We start from the raw sequence: 23281 nt of genomic DNA on the forward strand, positions 1-23281 counted from the left end.
CGCGCTCCCTCGAGGCCTTGGAGCCGCCACAAGTGGGAGAGTCCAAGCGGTCACCAGAGGAGGGGGCGAGCAGCGCCGGGAAGCCCGAACCATTACTGCGGGCGGGGGGGGAGGAGAGGGGCATTCCTCCGCGGCCACGGGGCGCGCCCACCCGCGGGGAAGCGCCGCGCGTTCCTGGCGCTGCGCCCACGCACTGCGCGCCCCAATAGCCCCCAGGCCCCCCTCCCCGTCACACCGCTTCCCAGCTCTGAACAGGCCATGGTGTGGCACGACCCTGCTTCGTCGGGGGGCTGCCGCGGGCAATAATCACGATTTACTTCTTCCTGTTCGGCGTGTCGCTGAACGGCGTCTGGACGAGGTTATCGCTAAATAATTCATAGGCACATCCTACATCATGTCCTACACAGCACTAAGCATCATCCAGGAGTCAGACGGAAATATCTCACAGGCTGATGGCTGGACAACTTTACCCTGCACAGGAAATTGGAATAATAAAAGTGAAAGCGTCCAAATCCCTTAAAACCTGTTTTAGTGCCTTAGCCAAAAGCCAAGCTGTTTGTTTAATAATGTAAGAGCTTTCAAGTAAATACTCTTAGCACAGTCCATGTCCCATTTATATTTCAGTAGGTAAAATTCTGTGGTGTTGGAAGTCCTAAATAGCTATTTAAAAAAAAAAAAATTAAATCATACATCCCCCCTCCTGACCAGACACTCTTGATTATTTATTTACACTAGACGTTTAGCTGACTGCTACTAGAACAGCTTCAGCATAGCAGATGCAGAGAGGCTGGTTGCCTGAATTACTTCATGCTGTTTTTTCCCCAATAGAACTTGCAAATACTAAACCCACGATACCATATCTTACATAATATAAAATTTACGACTCTTTAGATGTGCTGTTTCCTTAAGACCCATTAAGAACATCTGTTTAGCTATCAGAACTAAACTGCTAGAAATTAAAGTATGCTTTGATCATTACAGTAATTTCCTAGACAAAAGAGGAACAAACATATAATCAGTTAAAATTACAATACACAAAATTATCATTGTAACAATTTAAGATATAGCAGCCTTCAGTTATCATAAACCATTAGTGGCAAAGTGAATTTTAGATATAAATTAAGATATGCACAGACATGCACAGTGTTATGCCACGTGCAGGGGCAGTGGCTGTGCAGGAAGGCTCCTGCTGCCTCTAATTGCTTCATGAATTTACCATGATGCCATGGAAGACTCACAAACTTTTCCCACAGTTAACTCCTGAGTTCTGTAAAAAATTACTATCCCAAGTAAGACACGACTAAGACTTAGCTTCACCAGGTTAAACTCAGAGGAATGATTCTGTAGTGGTATTTCATTTGCTGTTTCCATTTAAAAGCTGAAACGGGGCCTGGCCAAAAGCTTTTATCTCTTGGTTTGAGAAAAGATATCATCTCATGGCTTCTTACAAGCCTTCCCGTGTTTATATTTTTATAACGTCTCTTGTTTACATTCTTGCTATCATGGGCAGAACAGAATTCTAGCTATTATTATCATGCATTCCCTTCTAGTTTTTGCTGGCCTCTGTAAGTTTTCATGTAATAAAAAGTATATATACAAGTAAAATAGTAAGAATGAAACGCTTACTAAGACTGCTACTGATAGTCTCTGCTCATTTTGTTAAACAAACAATAACCAGTAACTTAATTCCACTTGAAGCTTAACAAAAGTACTCTTTTGGCAGGAGAAAGTTGAGAAAATGGAGATATGATCTTTGAGAAACAAGTCACTGAGAGGATCCCCAGTTACTGGAGATACTCCTAATTACCAGGGAAACAGTTCAGGAAGAACCAGCTATTTCTAATACATGTAAGTTTTGGTAAAATGTGATCATCTTCCTTGGTTGAGAAGGGATGTCAGTTGTTTAAGAAAAAGAATAAAAATATTTCTGCATGTATTTTAAGTAATGTTTTGTATAACTGAGCCTGCTTTCTCCTTCAAGAAACGCAACAGTGCAGGACAAAACACAGACTTCAAAGTTGGGAATCTATTAATTGAGAATGCTTTGCTACAAATTGCCATAGTCTCATGAAACAGGAGGACTCAGTGTATCGAATTTGCCCTTTGCCCTTTTGCAGAAAGACAGCAATCTATTGATAAAAATATTCAGCAGGGACAATGGTATTTCCTAGAAAAAGCACCCCCTATGGTGTCAGTTGCTGGAACAAAAATGAGTACAGGACTGTGTGGGACAGCTGGATTCTGAAGAGCCAGTACTGTTCACCCTTTGAGCCTACCTTGCTTTCTTCCACCCTCTATCTTTCTCCTGCAGCCGCTAACTCTACCGTTCCATCCCCCCTCTCTCAGCGGGATGCCTTCTATCAGGTAGCAGCAAATGTCGTGTTGGCTGCTGGCTGGCCAACTTCCATCAGCCTCAGGAGGGAGTGATTGTGCAGACTGTTCATACCCACTGAGTAACCCCAAAGAATTGGATAAACATCTGCTCATTTCACATTCCCCCCTCCACCCCCAGCATTGAGATTTCAGTTTAGAGCAATACTTTATTAGTTTGAAAATTAAATCTGATCGAATAAATACATTTATTTAAAACAAACAAGCAAACAAAAACCAGAAATGTCATACTTACTTTAAAAACACTTGTTATTTTTCAAACAGCCACAGAAAACATCAAACAAAGAAGTCAACCTCGTATTAATAGAAAACCAGCTAAGAGCTGGTTACATGATTACTATGTTCTACTAAAATGATAAAGCAGTGAAAGTGCCAGATATACCAACTTAGCTAATTTCATTAGAAATGAAGAAACATTGTATGTAAATGTAGTTATATATTAGCATAATACTGTCGTCCAGGTTTTGGCTGCGATAACTTTCTTCCTAGTAGCTGGTATAGCATTGTGTTTTGGATTTAGTAAGAGAATATCAATAACAGAGTGATGTTTTTAGCTGTTGCTAAGTAGCGTTTATACCAAGTCAAGGATTTTTCAACTTCTCATGCCCTTCCAGCAAGAAGGCTTGAGGGGGCACAAGAAGCTGGAAAAGGGCACAGCCAGGACAACTGACCCAGACTGACCAAAGGAATACTCCATAACGTGTGATGTCATTCCCAGTATATAAACTGGGGGGAGTTGGCTGGGAGGGGCGGATTGCTGCTCAGAGGCTGGCTGAGCACTGGTCAGCAGGTGGTGAGCAACTGCGCTGTGAGTGACTTGTACTTCTTGGGTTTTATTTCACTCTTTTAGTTCTCTTCCTTCTCATTACTATTATTATACTTTTATCTCAATCACTAAACTGTTCTTATCTCACCTACGAATTTTACTTGTTTTCGATTCTCCTCCCCTTCCCACTGGGGTGGTGAAGGTGGCAGGGACTGAGCAAGCACCTGCGTGGTGCTTAGTTGCTGGCTGGGGTTAAACCATGACAACTATATTAACAGTATGCACATTACATTATACTTATTTATATATACCATATGCATAAATTATCAACATGCTATACAATGTATATGGTGTATATATAAATAGATAGGGTATAGAAAGTATATTTATAAATAGTATTTTATATAGAATTGTAGAAGTATATATGCATAAATTTCATATATAAATAGCATATTCAATATATGCTTACTATTTTTATTACATAAATATAATTGTCTGTTATGTAAGATACTAATTTGTATACTGGGTATGATTATCTTTAATAAGCTTAATGCAAACTAGAAATAGGAGCAGGGAAGGGTCTTAACAAAAACACGATAAATGGAAAATCTACCTGACAAGAGAGGATTAAACCACCCGAGTTGCTTATTCTTTAAAATTTAATGCTGAAAGATAATGCAGTTGTTCTTTATATAATCAGCCAGAGACTGAAAAGATCAGGAACAGAAAATAAATCTGAAACTAGGGAACAGTGATAGTGCCACAATAAAAAAAGCATAACCATGCTTCAACAATTCTGTGCTGATAATTAGAATAAATTTTCTAATCACTGGAGAAATAAGGTTTTGAACAAAGTTTTTGAACAAGAGGAGTAGGGAGTAAACTCCTGATAAGTTGTAAGGAGAAGCATGGTGAGCTTACAAAAAGGGTTTGGTGTGATCACTGCCAATTGAAGCAGAGGGACTCAGTGGTCAGACACGTACATACATATCAATGCCTGTATCTGTGCAGCTCCTTTACAAAGTGGTTTAGATACGGTGATTCAAACACTGTGTAGCGAAGTTCATAGCTAAAACTGAAGTGGAAATCAGCTCTGAGATGTATTACAGACTCCATGTTATCTGTGATCTTTATGAATCCAGGATAATTTGGCTCTTTTTCAATGTGATCGTGAAACCAGCAAATAACCTATTAGCAAATACCTGCTGTTCTCCAGTAGTGATCATCCTTCTGAGGACATGATGTTGTTCCATTTACTTCTCACGATACACCAGCATGAACAGAAACACACTATTAGAGAACACATTTGTGGAATGTGTATGTATTCAGCAGCTCCTAAAACAAGCAGGCATCCAAAAATTCAAATGGGATTGTTGCTGTCCTGACATACACTGCAACTACACCATTTACTTCTGTGACTGCCCAGCGATACACACTATCACACATGCACTGAATATTGTGAATTTTATCAAGAATTGCAACCAGAATATTTTAGCAAATTGAAGAATTGCCACAATGTCACAACAATCTTGCCATTCCTTGTTTAACTGACTCTGTGAGAACACTTTTTCTACTTAAAAAAAAGGTGACTACCTTTTCAGTCATTGCATCTCAAAAGCAACTACAGATCAGCAGATACTAGTCTGAGCTAGTTAGTCTGACATGCCATGCAGCTAGTCCTCCCTCCAGTCCTCTAGTGGACACAAAGCGATTGCTGTGAACAACATTTTTCCAGTGTTAATATTCAATTTGACACATCTATGGCTCCAGGAAAATGAACCTATTGCTCTGAAACAGTTCCTCACTTTTTCACAGTTCAGCTTGATTCTGAATGTCTCAGAAGCTACTTCTGACGCAAGTTTGTTTTGCAAAATATACATTAGGATATAAGTAACAGTTGAAACTTTGCTATATGTTTCCACATTGCTATGTGTGGCAGTAAATGGCTTTACAGAATGTCATATTTAAAAATTTGGTGTGGCTTAAAAGAGTGCATAGATTTTGTTGCATTATTGAAAATCAGTGAGAAACTGATTTAGTAAATTTCTGATGAAAAAGTCTCAGGGATGAGAACTCAGTGGAGAGCTGTGCATCTCCAACTTTCTTCTTACCTGTTTATTCCGTTTGCATCTTAATTTTTATACTACAAACTGAACTTTTGCTGTGTAACATGCCTCGTTCATTACAAATGTAATAATCTCTCCTGAGTCAGGATCTCCCACTAAGCAACCGGTTCACAACACCTGTCCACTAACAATCTTAATCTGATGTATATTAATATTTTGGTAACCTTTCAGATCATCATTGCACAATACTCAAAATCTGGCACTGAGTTGCCTATAATGATGGTCAACATTCTTCTTCTCTAATCAGTTACAGTTAACTTAGAAGTCACAACAGGCTTCCTTCAGCAGAAGATCTTATTTTTCATCAAGTCATTAAGACCAATGAATCTCTTCTGCACTTTGACACACTCAAGCCCAAATCCGGATGTTTGGCAGGTACACATAGGAACTCTACCTCTGCTGACTTGCAGCATCCTGAAACAGACACCAGCTCTTCAGAGGACAAATGTGACAGTCACCTCCCTTCCATTTCCCTTATCCAAGATGGCTGTAGAGCAGGCTGTTTCTGCCCTCACCTATGATGGCTATCATAATACTGTTATGGACTTCCTGCCCAGAAAAAGGATGGCCACCGGTAGTGGCATCTTGCTGCCCTTACCTGACATGGCTGCCACAGCTCCCTGCCGCTTTTGGTTGTGTAGCAGTGTCGTTTGCAGAAATGAAGCATTAGCTTATACATCCTCCTGACTCCTGCTGAGCACAGTAGAGTGGCTGAGCACTTTATACTGAACCTTCTTCATCCACCTGTTTCTTTTCACAGCTCTAAGATGGACACTTTCTGGTACGCGTCAAAAATACCTCATAAAATACTCATACAACAATTGTATCCTCATTTCAGAATGCAACCATTTCCTGTATTTTTAACTTAGTCTATGAGTCTGCCCCTTATAAGTTTTAAATTTATTAGGCAATTAGAAATAGCAGTAAAAAAGTCTGAGAGATAACTAAGCCCATCCAACTTCTCTGAAAGCTGGCACTCACGCCAAGAAGGCAGGCTCAATTTAATTCCCCCGCTGAAAAGTAGGTAGAACTCTCTTGTTACATGAGCCCCTTGGCTGCACCAAAATGTATTAGAAAGGCAGCTGACACGTACCATTGCTTCCCCCGTGGGACTGTCAAAATGGGCTTTCTCTAGGGGACGGAGAAGGGTTCGGGGTACCATAATATGGCAGCAGCCTACACTTTAAAGGACACAGAGCATTAGTTCATTCCATTGGTCACAAAAAGACTTGAGGAAGATACTTCACAAACAAGAGTATGAAATTTGTTTGAATCTCAGTATCTAAAAATTATAAATACTTAGAGGGAAAATCAGAAAAATATATCCACTGGTCAGTTTATCATTTTACTTTATTCTCTTAGATGCTATAGATGGTAATGGTTCTTCAATTTTACTTTCAGATTCCTATCTCCATTAAATATGCATACAAAAATATAAAGAACGCTCTCATAAACATTCTTTTCATTCCAATACCTTAAGTACCCCTTTGTTCCTACTTCCTACACCTCTGCAATTCCAAAATGTTCTCAGTTACTTATACTTTTGCAACTCTTTCCCTCAAATCTAATTCCTCATTTTCCCCACACTTTTTATATCATTCCTTCCCCATTTTGATTACTTATGGCACCTTGAGCGCTATAAGCAATAGCCATACTGAATTTCCATTTATTTCATCAACGAGTAGATTAGGAATATATTTATCACAATAGTATAATCTCATAACAAGCTGATGGAGACCATGAAGTAGTGTGCCAGATATTCTTTTGTATTTTTCCTGTCAGGAGAATTGACAACTACGGACATAGAGTCATTTTTTTGTCTTATGAAAAATTAGACTTATCTCTCATCCTGGATTTCAGTTTTTTGCTTGAAACATGTTATAGCCTGGTTTTGCTGTCTTTTTCTCATTGGGTGAAAACAGAAGAAAACTAGGCTGTAACGAATCACACACATACACCCCCCCAACCCAAATCACAGTGCAGTCAAAAAGCGAAAAAAAATGAAGACAGCCCTGAGATTTTACTGTGCTGTAACTAGTAACACAGCAATCATTCTTTCTCTCATATACTGCACTGCCTTACCTCAATTGTTGCTTACTTCCGTCACATATTGCTGGCTAAACTGCCTGGCCTGGCTCCACTTCTCTCCTCCACGGCTGCCTTGCCTTTCTGGCATCAGACATCCCATATCCCAAATCATAGCACCTTGTCACTGGGTAATAATTATAGTGCTGGCACGACTTCAACATCTATCTTATATCAAACAATCTCCACTTGTTTGCTTTATAGGGAATGTCTGACTTAAAAATTAATTTGGACAGGAGGGACCTGTTCAACACTAGCCTACCGTATGACCTTGAAAAAGTAACCACCTTTCCAGGGCTTCCAGAAAACGGCGGTACGACCACAGATGATGCTCCAAGATCTACTAAAAGAAAACGCTACACCGGTAACCCCGCCTCTGTCCTGCCCTGGGCCTGCGGTTACCCCTTCAAGGGTTCCCCCCGGCTCCAGCTGCCAACCCGTAACTAGAGATGGCAAAACAAGACAAGCATTTCTCCCTCCCCAAAAGACGTCAAATGACACTGCGGCTTCCAAAGTTTTCAACCTGGGATCGTAAAATGACAAGATCACAGGGAAAGCAGGAGAACGTCGGCGAGACTCCCGCGCTCCCTCACGAGAGCTCTACTCACGACGGGTGACCCCGATTTCTCCTCAGAGCTTCCCTACTTAACGGCAGGCGAGCCCCGCTCGCTCCTTTCCTCAGTCCCCACCCAGGGCAGAGCTGAAAACAGGGGAAGGAGATGGCACCCGGGCCCGGGCGCTCACTCACCTCAAAGACCTGCCCCTGCTCCCACCTGCTAACGCGTCCTAGCTGTGCCCTTCCGCAGCTCCCCCCCCTTTTTCCCGCTTCACCAGAGGCCGCTCGCCCCCCGCACCACCCCGCAGACTCTCGCCCCTCACAGACACCCCCTCCTCCCCAAACCCCGCGCACCCGGAAGAGGGCGGCAGCCACAACCGGGCGAGGCCTCGGCCGCTGCCGCAGCTTCACCGGGCGCAGCGCGCCGGCGCAGCCCCCCCCAACGCGCCTGCGCAGCCGCCCGCGCCGAGCCCGGCGGCGGCCGCCGCGCCTTCCCTTTGGTCAGGCCCCGCTGAGGACGGCTCCTCCCTCCGCCGCCGCCTGCCCTCCCCCCCGACCCCCGCCCCTCCCCGGCAGAGCCGCGGCTGCTACACCGGGTAGGTTTCCAGTCACTATGGCGGCCGCTGCGCTGAAGGTAAGGGAGGGAGCGGAGCGCTGGTGCGCCCCGTTCCTCGCTCGGGGCTGGGCAGCGCTAGGCCGGGGGGAGGCGCGGGGATGCGCCGGCCGAGGGACGCGCCTGACCCGGTTTGTTTTCGGCTCTGCAGGTCGGAGGAAAGTTTTCGTGGTCGGCGGCTGCCTGAAAGGCAGAGCTACCGAGCGGGAGGCGTCCGGGCCCGGCCGCCAGGCCTCTCGCCGCCGCCGGGCCAGCGGAGCCGCGCTCGGCGGGCGGAGAGCGCGGGGGGCTGAGGAGCGGGTCCCCCCCATGCGCGGCCACCTGCGGCGGGGCTGAGCCGAGGGGACGCCGCCTCTCCCGGCCCGCCGCGCCCCGCGCCGGGGGCTTCTGCAGGAGACTGCCCGAAGCAGCCCCCCGCTCGCCTCCCTTCTCCGCCGGCCCCCGCGCCCCCGCCCGCGGACCCGCCGCGGAGAGACGCTCGCCCGCTGCTGCCCGCCGGAGCCATCGCGGGCACCGCCTGGGAGCGACCTGTCAGCACACCTCGTAGGCCGTCCCCGAAGGACCCTTCCCACGCGTTAGTTTGTCCCCGAGAGGAGAGTTTGAAGCCCTCGCCATGCTTTATCAAGTTCCTTATCTGAGTGGCTGCCTGAAACTGTAGACCAGTTCAGCTCTGGTTGGTGTAGGGGAGGAAGACAGCATAGCTCTCCTACCCCATCCTAAATCAAGGAGCACCTATTCTACGTGGGTTTAATATAAGAAGATGGTGAAATGCGGATTGACGTGTGAAGCAACTAGATCCCTGTTGTGGAGTGAGGGCTTTGTATTCGCCTTCCAACTCCTCATCTGTGCGCTTTGAGAGAGGACGCTACCCCTTCTCCCTCATTGCCCTTCCCTAAACCTTTCCTTGCTTTCATGTTGCATTGGGCAGAATTTTGGTCAGTGCTGTTTACGGAAGGGGGGGGTAAAGAAGGCAGTTGAGGTCACAAACAAAAGTACTTGTATGACTCATCTACTTGGATTTAAGACACTCTATCCTTCTTTCAAGGAGCCTTTGCTTCTTTTTGAAGGCATCAGATGCTCGTTCCTATTCTTCCAGAGGAGGATGGACTGAAAGTTGTGCATTTTAGACTTCTTTTGGGCCACTGCTGATACTATTAAGAGACATAATGGGGCTTTTTCACTGGATTGCTGCCAGTATTAGTTTACACACTGAAACAATGAGTTTTTAGGCCTCTCAAACAATAATGTTTGTCCTGCTTTAATATAAAGTTGCTGTGGAGGTTTGGGTTAAAAATTGTAGAGGACAGTCTGCATCAGAAGAGGCTCTCTTCATCTCTGGTTGGTGTGGCAACCCCAATCTGTCCTCGATGCCTTCAGCCTTGGCCATCTTCACTTGCCGCCCGAACTCTCATCCATTTCAGGAACGTCATGTCTACCTGGACGAGCCCGTCAAGATCGGCCGCTCAGTGGCTCGCTGCCGGCCAGCTCAGAATAATGCAACTTTTGACTGTAAGGTGCTGTCCAGGAACCATGCTCTTGTCTGGTTTGATCACAAGACAGGCAAGGTAAGTTGTTTTCTTTACTTAAAAATAGGAACTGCACATTTGTTCTAGCAAGTCCATGTAGATTGCAGATCACTTGGGTTTTCTCGTAATAAATACGGTTTCCTGTGGAAGGAGTAAGATTTGTGTTACAGTTAATACTTTTCAGGTAAGTTGGTAATTTCTTACTAAGCAGAAACTCCATCATTAAAATCATATAAAACTAACAATTGAAAATGGTAATAAATATTAAAAAATTTGCATGTGTATTATTCACTGCTGGAAGTCGGTGATTTTGAGGTGAATAATACAAATTTGAAAGCACGGGTTTGTATGAATATAATGGTGTAATAGTATTTTTTCAAGTGCTGAGAAATTGCTGTTTTATCTGAACATGTAAATCTCATTGTGAGGAGTGTCAAAAAATGGATTTAAAAAAAATACTGGGTTTGGCACTCTTCCTATTTTCCCTTTTGAAATTTTATAAGGAGTATTTTGTTGTTTGTGTTTGATAAAAGGTTTGTTACAGGAAGCAGGAGTGTAACAAATGACATACAAGGTATTTTCTCATTGATAATGAAATTAGTTTTAGAATATATCCTGCTTTGTTTTAACTGTTCCTCTCAAAAAGTTAACTATCTTGTTAAGTGAAATTTAGGGGTTCTGTAGTGCCTATTTTGTCCACTAGGGATTGAACTGCCACAAGCAAAGTTATTTTACTTAATGACTGTCAAGTTAGTTCTAATACCCAGCAAGAAATGAAGAAAGTGCAGATTTCAGTTGCTCAGCACTGTATTTGTTTCTTTTTTGTTGTTGTTGTTGTTTTTTGTTTTGGTTTGGTTTTTTTAATATATTGATGTTATGCCCTAGAACTTCATATGCTCTAAATCAGCTCTGTTTTTTAGCTTTACAGCATGCCCTTCTATGAAATGTGATCAGTGTAGCTCTTGGTTTTAAGAATAATATGGTCTGTAATTAATACAGCATTTTTTAGTAGTATGACACAGCATGGGGAGCAGTACAATGCAGTCAAAGTTCTTAAACCTTCCATTGTTAACTATCCTATGTTATGCAATACCTGGGCATGATGGGACAAGACAAGCGTTTAATTTCTTAAGGCTGGGTTATGGCATGGCTTTCAAGTTACCTGCAAGTAATTGTGCAAACTGCTATCTGTATTAGTGTCTCATTAAGCATGTTGTTTTGGCTCTGTGTATGTGATACGCATTCTTGGACACTTAGAGCACTTAAGTGCATGAAATATTTTCAGTTTAAGCTTAGTTTTTAACCTTTTCTGTTTGACTCAGCAAAGTAAAATGTTCCAAGTTATTGTACTGTTTTTAAATGAAAACATATGCATATAGCTTTTTATCAACATTTCTCATGATTTCTAAAGGTCTTAAGACCCCCATGTGCTCTTCTATGCTTACAAATAGTCTAGCCATATTAAAGATACTTAATTTGACAAAGCGTTGAGTGATGAGCAAGTCTGATAAGTAATAGATGAGCTTAAAAGACAGTCAACTGTGGGGTTTTTTTGTTTGTTTTGAAATTTCAATTAGCTTTTCTAATAGAGGTAAAAAAATTATATGCTAATTTGTTTTATCTAGCAGATCAAAAATAGTGACCTAGTAGTAATACACACGTGGATGGTATATGATAGTTCTTGAGATACTGTCATGTGAGGATTTGATGGGGGTCTTGATGAAAATTGCCCAGGTGGGTATCTGAATCAGTAGCCATAGTGATCAACTAAAGTGGGGCTTTAAGATCATGCATAGAAATACATTACTGTAAATTTTGCACATCAGATGTTGTGATACCGTAAAAGGTTTAAAGCATTGATACATCAGTATGGAGAATTGTGGATTCTGTGTTTGTTTCTTGGCGATATGGTCTGTTTTTTCATCTGCTTGGGTATATGAATGGTAAATTGTGAGATCATTGGGGGAGAGGGGAAAAATGCATCGTTAGAGGTAATAGATACAAAATGCGGTTGTGAAAAGACAGGTAGATGATGTCGGTAAATACAGTCTTAATCTTGAATTGCAAAAACTACTTTAAAGAGTTCTGTGGTGTTTTCAAAGTACAAACAAAAATGTAAAACTGTGCCAGAACATTTGCATGCAGAAACATTTATTACCACTGTTTACAGGACGTCTAATAAGTACATCTCATTTAGGAATGTCATTATCCTATCACCTATATTTAAACATGCACAATATTTTGTTGCCTCAGTATTTCTAAAAATTTTTTAGAAGCTTATATATAGGACTGTTATAAATTCTGGGGTTTATGATAACAGAGAGAAACCTTCAGATAATTCCAAATACTTCATGCGTGATCTGGGGCCACAGTTCCGTAAGTTGTGGACTTTGGCAATACCAGTTTCTGGCATTCCCAGTCACTCAGTCTGCCTTTTGAGCTGCCTTAGTCTAATATCTTTATTTTCTTGAGGGTTTGGAGTTTACTTTTGTTTTAGTGAACCATGTGAGTGATTGTGTTTACTACATAGTCTGTAAAGAATTGTATCAGCATAATCTGTAAAGAATGGTAGAAACCAAAGGGAGGGAGCATCAGTAAGCAGTGGCAAGGAAACCAGTATACAGAGGTTTTTTGAGGCAGAGGTATGCTTAACCTGAAGTACGTCACATAAATAGATTGAGTAGAATATGACCTGTTACTTGCAGTTGAAAGATGTGAATGTTTGCTTTGTATAAAGGCAATTTATGCATGGAAAAAAGTTATGTGCTCAAAGATAATGTCTGTGTCACAACGGCATTATTAAGGATAAAAGTAGGATGAGTCAAGATCACCGGTAAATAGCAATTAAAACCAGATATTTAAAGCTGGATTTGCGTTTTAAATTATTTTTAACATAATACATAAGCATAAAGATGTCTAAGGAAGAAGATGGTGAGGAGAATATCTGTACTCAGACTTTTTGTGTGCTTAGTAATACTTTTATAGCCAACCAGTGCAATGCCTCATTTTGCTTGTGTTTGTAGAAACAGTGTTATATCTCCTTCTGGATTTTTCATACCGCAATAACATTAGAAGCTTATGCTTATAATTAATTTTGATTTTCTTTTTTTTTGAGTAATTACAAGTTAATGAATCTTTTTAAGGGATGCCTGAAAAAGTGAGTCACTGGATATGTAGGAAGTGGATGTTGTACTGAGCATGGAGTGTTCCAACAAGTGTGAATCAAAGCAAAAGAAAAAGTGAGTTATAGTTCAGAAAAATCACATAAGTTTGTTCAGCTTCTATCACTACATATGGGCAGAAACTCTGTAAAAACTGCTTAACTGAAACAGTCTCAAACTTATTTTGGGGGAGTTTGGGTTTTCTTTTGTTTGTTTTGGTTTTTTGTTTTTAAAAATAAGCAATTAGAAAACCCTTGAGAATTTGTATGTGACTTCTCCCAGGCTGAAATGCTCCTGACAGATGTGGTGAAAGCTTTTAGTAGAAACCTGAAGTTTCTGACAGATATCCAGGCTTTCAAAAACTGGAATTATTCAGTGCCTTAGATTGTTTTGAGTGGCTGTTATAAGCACCTTTGGTTTAACTGTGGCAATGGATTCTCTATAAAAGGTGCTGAGAAACTGTGAGAGAAAAACTGTTTTCTTAGAACATAAAGACTCCAAATAACTGGTCATTTTTAACAAATGAAAAAAAAGTATGTAGGCACAAGTTTTTGTGTTACGGTGGTGGCTAATACTACTGCTTTCATTTAATTCAAAGTGGATATGGATTGAATTGAGCACATTCATAATATGTTTGTAACAGAAATGTTAACTAGTAAATTGAAAGCCGGATAGTCTGCATGATGGCAAATGTAATGTATTAAGGTTGTGCTTTACGGCTTCTAGGCTTAAAATAATTTGAAATAAAAATGTTACAGAACACTTCCTGCACAGAGTGCCCCCTTTAAAGAAAACAAACCTTGCCCCCCCTTCCCTCCCCCCCCAAAAACAAAACAAAAACCAAGCAAAACCCAACCCCCCAATTCAAAAACTATCACCCCAAAGGTACAGCCAGGGAATTACAGACTGGCTAGCTTTGTCTGAGTCCCTGGGAAAATCATGGAACAAGTTTTGGAACACATTTCTGGGCACATGAAGACGATGAGTTGGTAACAGTATGGATTTAGCGGGGATAAATCACGTCTGATGAGTCTAATCGTCTTGTATGATTAATTGACTAGATTTGTGGGCAAGGGGGAGCAGGGTGTGCTATTTACCTTGCCCTTATCAGGGCTTTTGATTGTTTCCCATTATGGTCTTCTGTCTAAGTATGGGTTCTGCAGTCTGGGTGTATGAACAACTAGATGAGTAAAACAAAACTGGTTTGAGGATCAAGCTCAGTGGTAGTGGTTAATAGGTGGTGCTCTGCCTGGATGCTGGTAACAAACAGAATACTGCAGGAATCTATATTATGACCTATCCCATTTATCATTTGTATCAATGACCCGAAGGACACGGTGAAGTACACTCTAGTCAGGTTTGAAGATGACACCAAATCTGGGAGGGATGGTGTGGTAGGGAATGTGTTGGTCTGTTCAGGGCCAGGCCTGCCATCCAGAGGGACCTGGCCTTGCTGAACAAACGGGCAGATGGAAATCTTGGGAGTCTGAACAAGGATAAATGTGAAGTCATGCACTTGTGAAGGAAGAATGCCTTGTAGCTTGTTAGACCATGTCTAGGATACTGCATCTAATTTTGGACCACCAATGCAAGAAATACATTGATAAACAGGAGTTGAAGTGTTAGACGCTCTCTTTTCTTGCTGTAGTGTACTAGGGATAAAGTATATTGACCATGAAAGAAAGAAGAGAAAGAAGTTGTAAAAAGGAAATATGCCGATCACTTCACATCACACAGAATGCTTTGTGGAGATCAAGAATTTGGCAAGATTCAAGTAGTATAGGATGTCTTCTCTGAACATTCTGTTTGTTCAGAAGTATTTTAGTAAATCTGTCTTAAAAAATTGCGGGATATGAAAAATGGTATTTAGGGTTGCAAGATTTTAATGGGAGATTTTTCCTGCTGCTTCCTATTGATATTCTTGTATGATACTCTGGACTATTTGGTGCTGATCTATGTAAGGGATATATAATTTCTCATGTATCAGTAGCATTTCTTTTAGTAGATACCATGTCTGTTATTTATTTTTCCTCTATTACATCTTTTCAGCTTTCTGTTATGATTATTGTCTTTGAGAGCTGAGCAAATGTTTTATTTTTCAGTACTGGTGATGTTGCTGTATGCTTACAGTCTGCAGTGTCTGTAGAGGAGACACTTTATCTTCCAAATGTTTGTTCCAAGTGTCCTGGGAGACTGACCTGGGATCTGCTATAATGCACTAAGGTGAAATTTCAGTGCTTAGATGCTTTTGGTAAGAGGATGATGTCAGCCAGCTCTTACATACACCTGTTAATATTTTTATGTAAGTGCTTTTTCACCCTGAATGAACTATCTAATTTTATGCTGATGTGATCGTGAGAGTAGTATGGGGTAGGGAACACTAGGTTTCGGCAAACTTTACCATCATACTTTTAGAACCCGGCGTAGGAGTGTTGGTGGCTGTTTATAGTAGAGGTAAGTTACTGCTGACAAGGATTTCCCTGCAGAGATACCATCTAGAGCCACTGCTGCAGAGCTAATACTGTAATTCTTGGAGCTGATCCATTGCAGTCATGATGCATCTATCCTGAGCCAGGAACACCAACACGTTGATTTGTTTTAAAAACAAACAAAAATCCCTTTTGTCTTTGCAATGAATTTTTACAAACCTCAGATGAATCAGGTTACTTAGCAGTAATGAAGGGCCAGTAAACGTGTTTTCCTTAGGGGTTTAATGGGATGGTTTGGGTTTACTCCTGGTCCCATGATTACAAATGTAAGAGCTTGCTTCCCTAGTACATTTTCATTATGTAAAACTCTTTTTGACTTTCTTTCATATATTAGTTGTGGCAATGCATTGACCATTTGCAGATGAATTTAATTACACTGGAGAAATACTTTTGATTTGGCTTTGCCCTCTCATTTTTCTTACTGAATTTGAACAGTTTTGGTTGCTTATTTATCTAATTGAAATAATTTAATTTATATATGCTATAAAGGGCCACATGCGTTGGTAGTGTCTAACTGTGTCAGTGTGCTACTTTGGTTGTGTTGATTTGAATCTGATCTAGCCAAACTCTGCAAAATATGTAGACAAATACTCAGCTCATTTGTTGCATTTTGTTTTTTGTAACTTCTTTTAATAGAATGTATAAAGTGAAAATGATTAGTCGTAGAACCTGGCAAGTAGTGTCTCCATCCCTAAAGCTAACAATTTTACAGGCTCTTGCTACTAAATTAGGTGATTGTTTGTTGTCTCTGGATTTTCCTTTGAATTGTATCAATAATTGCTTCCTGTTAATGTTGCTCACTTGCTGAGAGTTTAGATTATCTGAGCTTTTGAGTTTTGTTAAATCTTGCTGTGACAATGCATTAAGTTCCCAAGTTGTCTATCTTTCCAGAAATATTTCTGTTTGTAGCAGGATTGTTGGAAGAAGGCTTACAGTATTGTCACATTTTTGTTCAATATAGACAAGCATTTTTTTCAGTCTGCTTTAGGAGTGGGAACATCAGGCAGAGAGATGGATTGGACTGTTCCATCTTAAGCCCCTGCAAGAAGACATATCTGTCTGCCAGAGGCCCAGAACAGTTCCTTTTTGCAAAGGAAAATCATTGTGCTGGAGCCAGACGCTTAATCTGGTACAATTTTTGTGTTATGTTGTACCAGACACACATGTATGTGATTGAGCAATGTCTTAGAGTTTATTTCAGTCTTGAGAAGGTATAAATAAATGATTAACTTCCAACAGGCTTTTAATAGAAAGTCCAAAATCCTGTAGTAACACTGTAGTTGAGTGGAAAAACACACAAAATGCTAGCAGCAGTTTGGGGTTTTGTTTTTGTTTTGTTTGGTTTGTTTTTTTTTACTTTTGTGAAAATGTAAAAAATAAAGTACTAGGGTTAGTCAAAGGTAGTTAAGGGCATGAGGTATTTATAATATCTTTGCAAAGCTAAGGAACATTTCAGTATTGATAGTTGAACTATTGTGCATAGTGAAGGAAAAATATGTGCTGTTCTTACACCTTTTTAGGTTATAAAACAGCAGTAACCAACCATTGAAAAATTTGAAGAATAGATGGTGAGATGTAACTAAATACAAAAATATTGACAGTATTGTGCAAGAACAAGTTATTAATGCTGTATATTCTCATAATTACAGTTGTAATAGTTCTTCTATAAATATAAAATCAGTGCAAGAGCTTAAGATACAAGAGTTGTGAATGCTTGTAACTGTGTATTGAGTAATAACATTTCTAAAAGAAGAAATGGAAATGCTTATGTTTCAAATCAAAGAAGAAAAGCTCTGTTACAGGCTGAGTAGATATTTGTACAGCAGGTTCTTTTGAAGACATTTGGTACTGGCTGCTGCTATTTGTATATGCCATTAATCTTGCCTGAAATGTCAGTTTATGCTCTTAACTGGCACTTCTTCAGAGTTGTTCCTTTTCTGGATGTTGAGCAAGATTAAGTTTAAACATAGATTTTTTTTTTCTAAAACTTTGTTGCAATATTATTAATGCTCCATAGGAGGTTTTTTGCTTGTTTACCACCTCCTCCGTTCCCCCCCTCCCCCCCAGCAGATTTTGATGACTGTCTTGCTTTATGCTTTTAATTACTTTTCTTGAAATGTGATAGTTAACTATACAGGGTAGAAGCCAGATCTTGTGGTTTTACAAAGCTGGGCTTTTAGCCTTGCCTACCTGTTTGACTTCTAAATTTCTGATGACCTTTCCCAGTAATTCCTGGCATAATTAACTGTCATTCTTCTCTTTCTTCGGTTGTTAGCTGTAATAGTTGAAAGGACTTATGGGCAATAGCATTGCAGATCAGTTTTCTTGGTATTAGTTGTGATTTTATTCTGGCATTGCTGTTTTCTGTACTTATGGTTTCCAGGTGTTTGAAGAATCTGGAAGCTTTCAGAAGGCATAATGAATTATTTGTAATTCTTCGCATTTTTAATTTTGTTATTAAAAGCTTTGGGGTTTTTATATCTAGTTGTAAAAGAATTAATTCTTCAGCCAAACTATTTTTTCATGTCTTTGGTCTCGGTAGGTAATTGCAACTCCTTGTTATTTTCTTGGTATCCTTACAGGGATTCCTCTTGCTGAATACCAGAGGATTTTAAGGCTGTGTGGAGTCAATATAATCACATATTATTAAGGGACAAAGAATAAGGTTGATGGAGTTTCTTTTGTTTCTATGGATTCCAGAACTGTAAGTCATTATGTATACTTAGAGTGGTATCTACTTGGAGGGAAGTTACAATACTATGGACAAGGACAGACAAATTCTATGACGTGGGTGTTTGTCAGGGGATGTTAGGTTGGTATAGACCTCTGCAGGTCGTCCAGTCCAGTCCTCTGCTTTACAGCAGGTCTATTTAGTTTAGGTTACTTGTGGACTTGGGATAGAATTTGGCGTACAAAATTAATCCTTACTAACAAATAAGCTTTGGAGGACAGGGTCAGGCATATTTGCTAGATACTCTAGGTTGTGTTTCTACTGTCTTAAGTTATGTTCTGAACTTTCAGTGTGTGTGTGTGTGTGTGTGTATATAATTTAGTATTATGAAAATACTTGGAGTACTTATATAGTGTCACTTAAAATTGCCACCAGTGTTGGACAGAATTTTTTTTTTAAATTTACCTGGAGGACAAGAAATGCTAAATGAAAGTCATAAGAATGTTCCTAGTTCCAGCCCTAATTCCATAAGGGTGGAACTAATACAGTACTTTCACTTACAGCTCTCAACCACTACTTCCTTTTTAAGAACTCAGAGGGGAAATTATTTTTTTTTTCAATCTTCCTCTTTGGGGACTTTTCCTAGACTGCATATTCTAGCAGTTGTGAGAGAAAGACAGGAATACAAATTGTCATAAAAAGGGCATATTTGTTTTTGCAATCTGTGTAACTAGTTGACATTAGGTAAAGCTAATGGTTGTCCTGTTCAAGAAGGGCTTTTGGTAGGTATGTAAATATTGTCTGTGTCATCGAAGGCCAGTGATTTGGAATACGAACAGAGGCCTTCCTAAGTCATTAAAGGAAGAACTGATAAACTGCTATTATATTAATATGTTATCTATAACATAGAAAGGCATGTGGATATTGGAAGTCTATTTGAATGTTCTTTACCACCCATGGTATCATCCTGATTTTTAGTTAAATTTATTAATCTGTTAATTAGAAAGTTAAAAGTATGTATCCTGTGTTTGGATAACTTTTAACTTTAATGTAAACAGAAGGGAAATTTTTTTTGGTGTTTTTTGTACTTGAATGAATGCATTGACACACGTGGATGCTTGCTCTCAAAACTTGCTTTTTGTTTCGGAATCTGTGTACGCATGCTATCTCACCTACTGAAATCAGCACAGGTTATACATACATCCTATTGCAGAGCACGGCCTCCTGATAAATTTAATGCAGGTCTACATTTTAGCTGCAAGTTGACTTGCTCTGACTCTGTGTTCCAGAAATGGTTTTGGACGGGGTTAGATTGGCAAAACGCTGCACCAGCACAGCTGTCCTGCTTTCTTTGAACCACTCAGGGACATCCAGATTACAATCTTTTGGGCTCTTTAGGTCATTCTGTTCAGGGATTTCAGCCTGCTTCACAGCCTGGTGTAAATGTGCCTACAATTGAACAGTTTTGTGTGCAGATAGGTGGGTTTTTTCGGTCTCCGCTGGTTGCTCAATTTTCTTCTTCCCTTTCACACATAGCTTTAAGTTGAGCTTTCCCAGTATAGGTGTTGCGAGATTAACTTTAGATGATGTTGTAAGTTTTATAAACTAACATTAAAGGATCTTGATGACTAGTTTTTCTTTTGAGATCTGTAACTTGTACTGTCTTTGATGTGTTTTATAGTTTAAACTTGGTGTACACATCTTTCTTTATAATTGCCATTTTGTATTTCCAAAAGATTTACAGAAAGAATTGCTTTGTAGTATCCTTTATGAACCTTTTATGAAGACATAGTTTTAAGTCTAATGTTAGGGTACCTGTAATCTTGTAACATTATTTCTGTGACTGGATCTTCTTGCTGGTGTTGTGCCTCAAATTAAGTCTAGAAAGTATGTTATATAGTTCTACTTTAAATACTGCTTTAGACAGTTTTCATACAGGTGAGCAAAGCTGAGTGGAAACTGTTCTTTCTTACCCAGAGCAAAAGTTTTAAGACAACAGAAGGATTTAAGAAATTGTAAGTGCTTGCTTATACTTGTGGACATTTGGGAAAGGTAATCACTTTGACTGCTGCACTCATGCTGAGGTGTCCCAAGTATTCTTTTTCACGGGACAGTTGTAGTTATGGACCAAGTCCTAGTTGTGCTACATGAACGTGCTGTTTAATTGTTGGCAATGCTCGAAGTTGGTAACTTGGATAATATTTTAGTGATCAAAAATTTAGAGGTCCATTATTGCCATCCAGAAAGGGATATCTTGCCTGGTGATGTTTAATGAGGTCGTTGTTAGTAACAAGAATACTTTTTTCGATACCATCGGGGTTAAAGCTTTTTGCTGAGACATGATGCAACTGTGACTTCTCCATTTGTGCTAAAACTGCAAGTTAATTTGCAATTATGGAATAAATATCTGGTGATCTGAATCTCTTTTGCCTTTTCTCAAGCTGGAATAAAACCTGATAAATTGTATCATGAATATCTGCTTGATGGCATATTAAAAAGGAAAAAGAACAAAAGAAAGTGGAATAACTGACCTTTCAGAATTGCGGCATTTGCCTTTTTTTGTTTTGTTTTGTTTTGGTTTTTTTGCTTTGTTTTTTTTTGACAAAAATCCTGGTGAGCTTTTTCATTTGAAATGTCTTTTCCTGCACCATGCAGGAACTAAGCATTCTTACAGCTAACAATGATTCAGTGGCTTAACAAGTGACTTGGAGCAAGAATAGCTGCCTATATGTGAATGTTCACCTCTCTGGCAAACACGGAGTATTTTGGTTTAGTCTGTAGCTGAAAGCAAGGGATGCATGTACAGGTAGTGATTATGTATGTGAGTCCCAAGCTGTTGATTAGAATTAGTAACATGACAGCACAACCCGTTTGGAGGCTGTACTATTAGCATTTAGCAACAAACCAGTAAATGCTGTTCTAGTGGGGAATTGTATCAGAGTAAGGAGCTTTTATGGCATGATCTGTTTTAGAATGCGAATCTCTTGTTATATACGGACAGAAAGTGGTTTTTATCTTAAAAATTATTGTATTTACAGACAAAGCAAACTTGTGTTTTTATTTTAAAACTGTTTCTATTTAATAGATGAGAGAGTGGAAATGAGTAAGAAGCCAAAAAAAAAAAAAAAAGGCAAATTAGCTTTCTAGGAATAGTTTCCAATCTGAAGAGAAGTTTCAGCTTTTGGAAAGCTCTGGTTGAAGTCTGAACTAACAAGTAACATGGTGAAAAGAGCACACAAGCAAAAGAAATATTTTGGAACATATTTGGAAAAATGGGCCAGCTTTTTTCATTTGAATATTACCTGTGGCTATGTAATTGCTAGGACATTAAAAGGATTTTAGTGAGTGTACTGAGACAGATATGAAAAATGGACCAATTCAGTCTTTGCTAAGGATTTCTGATTCTTCTAATTCATGCTCTAGGGTTTTCTTTCCATGAGTCTAGAGATGCTACAGTGGATAGAGGGGATCAACCTGCTACTCATCTTTCAGTAGTTTTTTTTTCCCCCATCATTGTTCCTTTCATGGTCTTGTTTTAACTTCATTGTGCTCATTAAATACTGGAATAGTTACTAACAAAATTTTGCAGATGGCAGTAGAATTTCTCAGTGTTTATACTACTTAAAATTCTTTATGAAATGTCCCATTTCAGTGGAAGAAAAGAACACCAGTAATAAATTACAACAAAATCAGATAGGTGTTAGATGCACTGCATTTGCTCATACAACTGGCCAGGAGTGCAGATTTTTTAGTAGTGTACAGAAGTAGGTCTGAGGGCCTTTTAACAATTTAACAAGGTTTTTTTGGTTTATGCATATGATCTGTGGATTTAGGCTGGTGGAGATTAGCTCCTTATTTTCTTGATGCATTGCATTTTTGAGCAATTGAAAGAGTATTAGCTATACTAGAGCTTACCTTTTTAATGCCTTTGAAGTATGAGCTTTGTTTACTGGCATCTTAAAAGAGGGAGAAGAAAGTTTATCTGCTTTGGTAAACAAGCCTTTAGGAAGGACTCCATGACCTCACTTGGAGAAGAATTATGATGGGAGGAGTATCTTGTATATTTATTTTATATAATCAGAAGTGGTAAATTCAGTTAAATGCAGCTTGTTTCGATACCTGCCTACACTTGAGGCATAGTAAGGGTATTATAATTTAAATGTATGAATTATAATAATTAACATATTCATTTAACATGCTAATAATGTACTAAGCCAAATGTACAAGCTTTGAAAACATTGTAATTTAAATACTCAAGTTTGTTTTTTCTCAAGTATTACAGCTTCAAGCTCTGGAAAACAGACATGGATGACTTCTTTATAAAATAAAGTGTTACCAATTTTTTTTAGATGTGTTGCTCTTACACTTGGGTAAAACTCTTAAAAATGTCCCATAGCAGGAAGCTTGTATGTCTTGTGTCGTCCCACAATGTTGATGAGAAATTGCATTATGAAAGCTGTGGTAGGATATGGAGTCTTTGTTACTTTCTGCAAAACTCAGTGCTGCGATAGAGAAGACTCATGCTTCCTAGTTTCCAATTCTATTCTACAGGATTTTGTTGCAACTCAAAAGGTACTTTTTTCAGTATCGATTTCCATGTTCTGCTGTGCTTTCTAGCTCCCTTGACAAAACTAAAGCAAATACCATGAAAAAAAATCTTGTTAACTTGTTCTGCATTGTCCAGTGAAAATGTCTTTTAGAAAATCCAAGGTCACTGAACCTACACATTTCTGAAAATGTGGCTGACAATGCTTATTTAGGACAAGATGCGCTTGCCAGTGTTAGGGTAGTAATCTAGTAAGTTAACAGGAAGAGTGAAATGGAGTAAGCAGCAAAAAAGCACAATGAACCACAACATTTAGAGAGTTCCTTGTTTGATTTATCTAATCCTCTTGAG

General features: G+C 39.6%; 1 protein-coding gene across 36 annotated transcripts in view; it reads left to right on the forward strand.

Annotated features, from left to right (window-relative positions):
* Positions 1–8443: 8443 nt before the first annotated feature.
* The window catches only part of LOC104366569 (sarcolemma associated protein), an 87880-nt gene continuing 73042 nt past the window's right edge, over positions 8444–23281 (forward strand). For 35 of the 36 annotated variants that reach the window (XM_042799428.1, XM_042799449.1, XM_042799438.1 and 32 more), the window contains exons 1-2: positions 8444–8558; positions 8689–10102. In XM_042799428.1, the coding sequence (XP_042655362.1) occupies positions 9905–10102 (198 nt within the window). In that variant the 5' untranslated portion in view covers positions 8444–8558; positions 8689–9904. The remainder of the gene's footprint in view (positions 8559–8688; positions 10103–23281) is intronic. The other variant, XM_042799429.1, reaches the window with a different exon arrangement.

The sequence above is a fragment of the Tyto alba genome, unplaced genomic scaffold, assembly GCF_018691265.1.
Source record: "Tyto alba isolate M040663 unplaced genomic scaffold, T.alba_DEE_v4.0 Super-Scaffold_3, whole genome shotgun sequence".
Taxonomy (NCBI): Eukaryota; Metazoa; Chordata; class Aves; order Strigiformes; family Tytonidae; genus Tyto; species Tyto alba.